Raw genomic sequence first — 9,259 nt, forward strand, 5'->3', positions numbered from 1 at the left:
TTGTGTGTGTGTGTGTGTGTGCGTGCGCAGTATATTTTTATATTTGATGTAACCAAAATGCAAAGAACCTTGGGATACTTTATCCGTTCTCCATCTTGCTCTTAGCGACGAAGGCTCCTGCCTCATTAGCCGAGTTTAATGGTTTAAATTACAGCTCACGTCTCATCCATCTCAGCAAACACTTTAATTGGATGATTTTATTGGACGGCGAACAAATCTTATTAGATTTCTCAATAGAAGAGAACAAACTGTAAAACGTCCCGTCTTTGTTTTATCTTCATACCTGATTCTTGATTGATTCGGATTATTGATTTTTCTTTTATTATTCTTCCGGCGCTCGTCTCGGATTAAATCTCGGTGGTAATGAAGAGGAAATTTCTTGGTTTTAATATTTCAGTACATGTTGACGGATATTATGAATCCACGAATGAATGATAAAGATGAAGTTCTCATAACAAATGAAGATGTATGTTTAATTCAAAAATCCATCTCCCTCTCTCTCTAACCCTTAAGTCAAATATGCTTCATTGACATCGAAGACAGAACATTAATAAATATTCAGTACATTTATAATCTTGCTGTAATTTTTTAATCTGAGATATCTGGATAAAATATCACTTTTGATGCAACTCCTTCTCATTCCTTACTTTTCTTTCACCTTCTTGCTTTTTTCTGTCCGAGCTTCAAAGGAATAGTTTTCCATGCTGTTAAGCTGCTGCCGTGTGTTGCTATTTTTGAAACTGCCCTCATTTTAAGGAAACACATTTTGGAATATTTTACTTCCATGAATGACAATGTGCTTTTACTGACTTCTCACAGATTACCAAGTGACATTCTTCAAATTTCATCCAGGTGGCCCAGTATCTCAAGTTACCGCAGTTGTACTATAAACGCTGAAGTTTGCATTGGTGTAAAAAAGAGTCTTGTGCAATAAAATATCATCTTAATGATGGCACTGACTGAATATTTGACCAAGAGCATGTGTGGATCAGATATATTGATCAAGTGCAATACAACTGTAATACAATTGTACAATACAGTATTTTATTTGATTGTATTTTCATAGTATTTACTAGTCATTTCTTTGTTTCCTTATTTATTGTGTGTTCTGAACACTTTTCCTTTTACACTGCTGACACGAGAGACCTGCACAACTATTTCCAGGCATTCATACAGTAATCGTGCTTGTATGAATGGCAAGTGAAATCTTTTGAATCTTCTCCAATATGAACCATTACATACAATCGCTGCACGTAAATCTTTGGAGAAGTGTGTGAATAGAAGTCTCAGTGAGAACTGAATGAACAACAAAAGTAGTTGGAAGAAGAAGAAAAAAAAAAGTGCCTAAAAACGCTGTCCAGCTTACCAACATACAGTCCTAGTGATTTATTTTGAAGTGATAAGGTGGAGCCTGCAAATCAGTTTATTTGCTCCCATATTGGACTAATGTGTTCAGATAGTATTTATTGTATTCCTATCACGTTAATATTCTAAATGTGTCCATGTAAACATAGCAACATAGAAACATGCAGATTTGGAGATTTAGGCAAATTGGACACTCTAAATTGACCGTAGGTGTGAGAGTGGATGGTTAATTGTCTCTATGTGTCCCTGTGATGGACTGGCAACGTGTCCAGGGTGTACCACGACCTTTACGTGGAGGATAAAGTGGTAAAGCCATCCATACAAGTGTCTACATATCTGTTTTTGATGTTTTATTGTACCGTTAAGGTACTTAAAGTGTCTAATGTCTAATGTTATCCTCTTTTGCTAAAGTTTGTGTTGTTGTGAGGCTCTGGAACAAATCTGATAAAGCCAACCCCGTGACTGTCCCTGGGCTCATACGCTAATACTCAGCATAAACACAATTCAAAGATATGGCACTTTTGGCATCTAAATCCTTTCAGTGTGGGGGGGCTAATTTCTGCAACGGCTTACCAGATAATGTGAAATCTCCAGAATGTATTAGTTTTCAACAAAACAGCTTTAAGATGTGAGATAAGTGAATGTATTTAGCTTGTTATCATCATTTTAAAAGAGCTGCTGTATTTTTATGCAGAGTGCATGTAGCAATCACAGAGGTCTTTACTGGCATTTTCAGACAGCCGGTACAACTATGAATATTGGAACAGTTGGACTGAATCTGAGCCTTTTTAATTTAAGGATATTTATTATGTGTAGGCAGTTTTATATGAGCAAATAAAACCAAACTAAACTAAAAAAAAGAAACAGAAACCAAGAACTGTAATATTTAAAACTGGATAAACTGTGGATTATTTATTTATCCACTTAAATAGATTAAAGTAGTTCTTTCTTTTTTTCCTCTCGATGTGGATGAAGATTATGTTCAGATGAACATGTATAAGCACGAGCATAGATTGTGTACCGTGTATATGTAACTACATGTTTCCTTCTTTTTGTTTACGTTTGCATGTATGTACATAATATATACCTGTGCCTTATCATAATTCTTTTCTCCATAAAAAAAGCTAACATAAAGAACTACATGCTTATACAAGTCTCTGAAAGAAGGCAGCTGTGTAACTGTGAGGTTTACATCAACTTCCTACTGTGACTGAGGTCGTTGACATGATTGAAGGGTGTCCCGTGTAGAACATTAGATTTCATAATGGCTCCCCTTTCAACAAGCCCAAGGCTACATTTTCCTTTTGTTATTACTATTGCACAAACAAACCTTATTTGACTTTGGTCTTAAAAGGGCATTCTGTGATTTTTCAACCGTTGGTGCTTACAAAAACGTTTAGAGTTGGTCCAGAGGATCTGTTCGGTCAGCGTCCACGACTCACAGCAATGATGGCTACAATTTAATCCTTTGGGGGAGCTGTGAAGTTCTACGTTGTGTGTTCTTTCTTTTGCCAATAAATGGCTCAAATTGTTATTCTTAGAGAATTTATGAATAAATATCCAATTATGGTGGAATATGTTGCTTATGAGCGTTTTGAATTCGATGGCAGTCCCTATTTATTTGAGCGAGTGTACGTGGCAACAGAGGAGAGAAAACTCACTGCTGTAAGGACACAAAGCTCTGGAAACTGGTGGTGTGACTGTGTGTCCTGTGACTCTAGAGGAAGAATACATATGTTGTCAAGAGTGCTGGTGGTTGAGGTGTGTCCATGGATGAAACCTCAGCCGCTACACAATGCGTGAATCACCATGTTGATGGATTTCCACCCGCTCGCTCTCACTCACATTTACTGCTGCAACTCTCAAAAGGTTGAGTGACAATATGAGCCATATGTTGGTGAAAACAAGCACTTTAAGTGGACAGAGCATAGAATAATGTCATAGTTGCTCCATAGGAGTACGTCACACCCCAAAGCTCCTGTGTCGCGGCTGCTGGCTGAAACAATCTGGGCCAATGCTAAATGTTTTTGTAAGTGCTAGTCATTTACATTTCCACATTTATAAATATAGGATCCAGCTTAAAAAATCATGGACTTCCACTTTAAGATGATATATTTAAATGTTTAAATTTGGCTGTGCACACCCTGCAAAGACAAACAAATGCAGATCAGCTACTCCATCCCCGAGCGTAGCTCATCACAGAATGAAAAGCACTCCTTGGTGTCACATTAGCCTTAGGCGACTCAAAGTGTTTTTTTAAATGTCAACTGTCTCTCATGTCCCCTCTCCACCACTGCAGGGAGCCTCAGCACCACTCTGTCCCCTACCACTACTACGAGCCTCGTGGTCCAGATGAGTGTGCCATGTACATCTCCCACGAGCGTGGACGGCGGGGCAGCCACCACCGCTTCATCACAGAGAAGCGGGTCTTTGCCAACTGGGCACGGACATTTGACATCCACTTCTACCAGCCGGACTGGAGTCCCCCACCGCTTCCAGCCAACCGGACACTGAAGGGAGCGGTTACGGCGGCACCTTTAGTACTGCAGAAGACGTGACCAGTGATGGAAAGTGAAAAAAAAATGCTTAAGGGATTCACACGTGGACTGAGGACTGAGGACTGGAACCTTACAGAGAGGATGAAGTAGGAAAGAAAAATAGTTAAAGTAAATGAAGTCTGAGTCTTGTTGATCCTGCTGGACATTAGTTATGAACATTTCTCCAGCTCCGTCACTGCAGCTCCAGCAGTGTGTTTTGTTTAACCAGGCGAACAAGTTCAGCGTTGTACATCCCTTTTTGAAAACCTTGTAAAGTGAGGTTATCATCACACAATCTGCTCTCAGTGCATGCAGTGTCTTACTGTGGATCCTCCTCGTCTTTGTGCATGTGTTTGTGTGAATGTGTGTGCGTGTGCGTATGCATGTGGGGGTGTGTTTACCACAGAGGAATCATGAGTTTGGGCTTTGCGCAAAGCCTTTATTGGATAAAGGCTCTGAAAAGGATTCACTGCTTACAGCTCCCTGAAAGAAAAATACCATTACAATGCCCTTAATCCAACAGTGTAGTGCTGGAGGATCCTTAGACTCCTGTGTCATGCAACAAAGGCTCAGCCTCCTTCAAAAGCAGTTGTATAAATCAACTCCCCGACTTACATTTATGCTGCCTCTCAGAAATGCACATTGTGCGCTTGCCAAAGTGTCACCCAAGTCAAACTTTGCAAAGCAGTATTTTTTGGCTGAAAAGGGAAGAGTGTGACGTTTGCTGAGCATTTGGTCTTGTGTGTGTGTGTGTGTGTGTGTGTGTGTGTGTGTGTGTGTGTGTGTGTGTGTGTGTGTGTGTGTGTGTGTGTGTGTGTGCGTGTGCCTCTTCTGGTCCCATACAATATGTATCATGAGGCTTTGTCAGCTCCTGTCAAAAGTTGATAATGCAATTTTATATAACTACAAGCTGCATTTCCGTGTAAACGCACATCCTTGCCACACAAGACTAGTGGGAGATTAAGATGGAGAGCAGGGATGCAGCAGTGGCATCCATCCCACTATATTCACCTGCTGCCACCTCTGTGAGCCGGAATCGCCTCAAGACTTACTCCGTTTATAAGAATACTACTTTTTCTTCTTCTTCTTCTTCTTCTTTTTTTTAATGGACAATTATGTGATCTGTCACTCTCCTCACTCTTTTAAAATGGTTGCAGTCTTCTCTTATTGTATGCTTCTCACAGACTGCCCCCTCTCCCTCTCTCTCACAGACATCCTTGAATTATTCTTTTTCTCTGTTCGTTCTCCATGAACAACAACCAGGTGTCAGGCAGAAAGTGAGACTTGTGGTTATCTCAATGACACGTCCTGGCCCTAACTTGGTCACTATTGATTTTGCCCTCATCTCAGTGAGGTGAGTAAAGAGAGGACAGATACTGTGGGTCATGTACATGCACTAGGTGCTCACACCATAGCGTTTCCTTACTCCATCAGCTACAGCGGTGGTGCTACACAGTGCGTCGACAGGCTCTGTACTGTTGCAAAGACCAAGACATGCTTTTGTTTTCCAGAACTGAATCTGCTTCAAACCATTGTGTGAAATTGTGTGTCAAAGAGTTGAAGTGATAGAAGTGTCTATCGCAAGTTCCCAGAGCCCAAGGTGATATTTTCAAATTGGAAGACAACCCAGACAAAAGAAAGAAAAGCAAATTCTCAAATTTCACATGGTGAAAGTGGAAAATGTTTTTTGCTTCAGCTTCATTGGTAGTTGACAGGAATATTATTTAATTTATTTATTTATTTATTTATTTATTTATTTATTTATTTATTTATTTATTTATTTATTTACTAATTTATTTATTTACAAAGCACCTTTCTTGCTAAGAGATGGATGATTAGATAGATAGTCTCTTTCCTTCATTGTAGGGCTCATTAGCTTAACTGTTGTTTGACATAAAGATCAAAACATAAAACATCTAATATCCTACTCAACAATGGAGAAATGATCTGGTTAAAGGTTTCATGTACAGATCAGATGAAATGTTAGCATGCAAGATTTAAGGCTAGACGGATTTAGCTGCACGTGTAAGTCGTCCAATTACTGGTCGTTGGTGTTGGCCGATGAGAGAGCGACAGATGTCCGTATGTCCACCGCAGCAAGCTACGGCAGCAGATTTTAAAGTCAGAACAACTGTAGGTCGCTTCTTTGTCGTTTTCCTGGCTGATTGGACTATTGACTCTATACTGCCCCCACGATTTCCAGTGGTATTGCTCCGTCTGTCTTCGTCTATTAGTATAAATGGACTTTAAGGCGATCCATTTTCTCCATTTTGTTTTATGCTAAGTTACATAGATGCTACCTAACGCCAGCCACATACTTAAGTCACTGTGAGGACATTAGTGACAATGAACATGGACATTAATAATCTGACCATTGACCTTACCCTGATTAAGTCATTCCCATATTTGATGCTAAAAGGTTGTACCACTTATATTCACGTTAACATGTCACGTCTCTACATTATGCCAATGTGAAATTATAATCTAAAGAGGTTTACATGTCTATATAATGCAACTAAGATCAGAAGTTAGAACACAGTGCATGTTTTGATCTTCTGAGAACGACCTTTTAAGATAATAAGCGATAATTGAGGTTTTGTATGACGTGTTGACACATCTGTCCAAGAACACCACCACCAACCTGAGACCTGTAACTCGCTCTCATCGATAACACACAGAAAACTGATTTTAGCCACTTAACAAAAGCTAAACACCTAATTAAATCGACACATGCTTCAATCTAATATATCATAAGAACATGGAGAAAATCTGTGTTTTTAGCCAGCAGCTCTTATGTCCCTGAGCTAAAAACACAGATTTTCTCCATGGACTTTAGTGTGTGGTTTACAAACTTCGTTTTCCAGCAGCAAAAGGGTGTCTACTCTAACATAAACTAACAAACATATTATTAAGATTTTATAGACTTATGCAGACTTAGATTCTATTAGGTGAATAGCCAGGTTATCACTGAGAGCTTGTGTCCAAGGCTGGTTGATGGAAAAAGTGCCGCTCTCAGCAGATCAGTCTGTGGTTCAGAATGTGTCAGTGCCTCATACTATATTTTAAAAAACAAAACAAAAAACTGTTTGTTGTGTCAATTTTGCTCACGTGAACATAGTGTGTGTCATCAAGCTGAACATCTCCTGTAACTCCTGGACAGAAAGACCATTCCCAAAATGTCAGAGAAATTAATCACATTTAGCTTCCAATCAATTCCCTGCATTCAACTAACGTCATGTCAGCACTTTTTTTTTTTCCTGCACATAAATGAAAATGCCATTTCATTCAATAAAATACTTTTTAGCTGTGGTCTTGCACTGAGCAGTTTCTATATTTCAAAGTAAGAGGAAAAGAGACTGGGAGTAAAAAATAAAAGGAGTGTTTCTCAAGTGTTCTTTGCCCCCCAGAGATGACACTGAAACATGGAGCTTCCATTTACACACATCAGTCTCTCTCCCTCTCTCCTCTTGTGACATCAGGATGTGTCATACAGAAATAATAACGGAAAAAAGCTACAGAGCCACAAGGCCATGTCATTACTAAGATTGCCTTGACCGTGGATAATACTGTGCACAAGGTCATTTATTTGTGAAAATAGCACTGCTACATCACCTGAATGTAAGAAGAAAAAGATCATGGCAACATTATGAGTTGATAAAAGGAAACCAAGTATTCTGCAGAGGGTCATAATCGCTTCCATTATTAGAAAGCTAAGCCGTTACCAGATCAATAAAATGCATTCAAGAGGATTGAGAGCTTATAAAGCATCATTTTAAAATCTATAAACAGGGATGAAAAATAACTGAGGGCTTTTCCTTCTTATCTACTGGAAGAAGGTAACTGAATTGTGCTGTAGACAACAGTTACTTTATTGTCCTTTTAATTAATTCACAAAATGGACAATAAATATGATTTCTGTAGAATTTAACAAATTGCATAGAGCATTAAATACACCATACAATAATTACCTATTAATTAAATGAATGCAAGTTTGACCCATATAAGCCGATTAAGAGCAGACCGTGTGAGGTCATAGACAATAAATAAAATGCCTTTACAATGTAAGCTTTGCTTTGCTTTGACATTTATATGGATGGATTCTTATATATGGATAATATATGGAGCTCTTCATTATACCTTCAATGCGCAAAATACCTGATTCAAATTTCCAATGTTACTTTCTGGCCGTTAAAATAAAAACATAAGCCAAATATAGTCAATTTGCATTTACATAAAACAAGAAGCAGAATATTTAAATCCATTTGCAAAACTATGAAATGCTATGTTTATAAAATGATTATGAACATTTGTGTCAGCTCTAAGATGATGCACATGCCTTAAAAAAAAAACCTGGAAATAGAATCATTGCTGATTTTGTGGTGAGTAGCTTGGGGTATATAGTATTAAAGGTTATTTCATTGAATTTGTGAGATAGAAGGGCTGTAATCTCTTAATGTTAAAATGATTTCTTTTTGTCTCTGCTACAACAGAACAATAAAATAAAAAATAGAAAACAATCATGACAATCTACAGCTATTGTTGCAGAAGAGAATGAATATTTGTGCCTGCTAAAATTACTGTCTTCATTCCTGGGAATGACTGACATTACAAAGGCTCCCTGACAGGCGAGAAGTGGGGAAACCTTGAGTTTCCATGGAAATTGGACAACCTGTCAGGTGCAAACACTGTCTCCGAACAGCATGTGTGTTCTTGTCTTTGTATTTTAGTGCATAAATCATTAAATCTAGAGAGCTGCCTCAAGGGGCTAATGTCGATGTTCCACTTTCAAAGACATTGACGCACATGTGTGCTCGCTAGAGAACAGCAACGCTGCAGTTTAAAGAGCCTGTGACATATTCAGTGCATCCAACAAGACTCCTCAGCCTGAACTTCTTTGTATTTAGAGGTGGCAGGTGTTACGTTGTCCTGTCACCGTTTCCCCTCCCCCTCACTGGGTCAGATGTGAAGGATAGCAGCCATTGATCTTTATTTGCATAAAAAAACCATAACAGCCAAGGTAATGGCGAAGTACATCACCACACTAAAAGGCTGTGTACATTCAAGTCCATTTGTAAGTGCATGAGAACAAGAGGCTCAGAGGAGATGAAATCAAGTTTGAAAGTGGGTTTAGGAACACACAAATCCATCTGAGATATAGGCCGGGTTTAATTTTCATCGTACCTGCTGCAAACCTGATATACAGGGATTTCATATTGAAGCACAAGCTGCTCCGTCGTTTTGAAATACAAGATTTGAGGACAAAGAAACTACATTTACACTCCCTGGACTGTTTTTAGTGTGAAGCCATATAAATAACAATAAAGAGGACTATTAGCTCTGCCTGGTTTACCTTAAAT

At 38.8% G+C, this 9,259-nt stretch overlaps 1 protein-coding gene across 1 annotated transcript in view; it reads left to right on the top strand.

Annotated features, from left to right (window-relative positions):
- The window catches only part of st6galnac5a (ST6 (alpha-N-acetyl-neuraminyl-2,3-beta-galactosyl-1,3)-N-acetylgalactosaminide alpha-2,6-sialyltransferase 5a), a 50,573-nt gene extending 46,556 nt beyond the window's left edge, over positions 1-4,017 (top strand). The window contains exon 5 of the mRNA XM_044019157.1: positions 3,665-4,017. Within this exon, the coding sequence (XP_043875092.1) occupies positions 3,665-3,923 (259 nt within the window). The 3' untranslated portion in view covers positions 3,924-4,017. The remainder of the gene's footprint in view (positions 1-3,664) is intronic.
- Positions 4,018-9,259: the final 5,242 nt, after the last annotated feature.

Source organism: Solea senegalensis, linkage group LG1, assembly GCF_019176455.1.
Source record: "Solea senegalensis isolate Sse05_10M linkage group LG1, IFAPA_SoseM_1, whole genome shotgun sequence".
In the NCBI taxonomy this organism is placed as follows: Eukaryota; Metazoa; Chordata; class Actinopteri; order Pleuronectiformes; family Soleidae; genus Solea; species Solea senegalensis.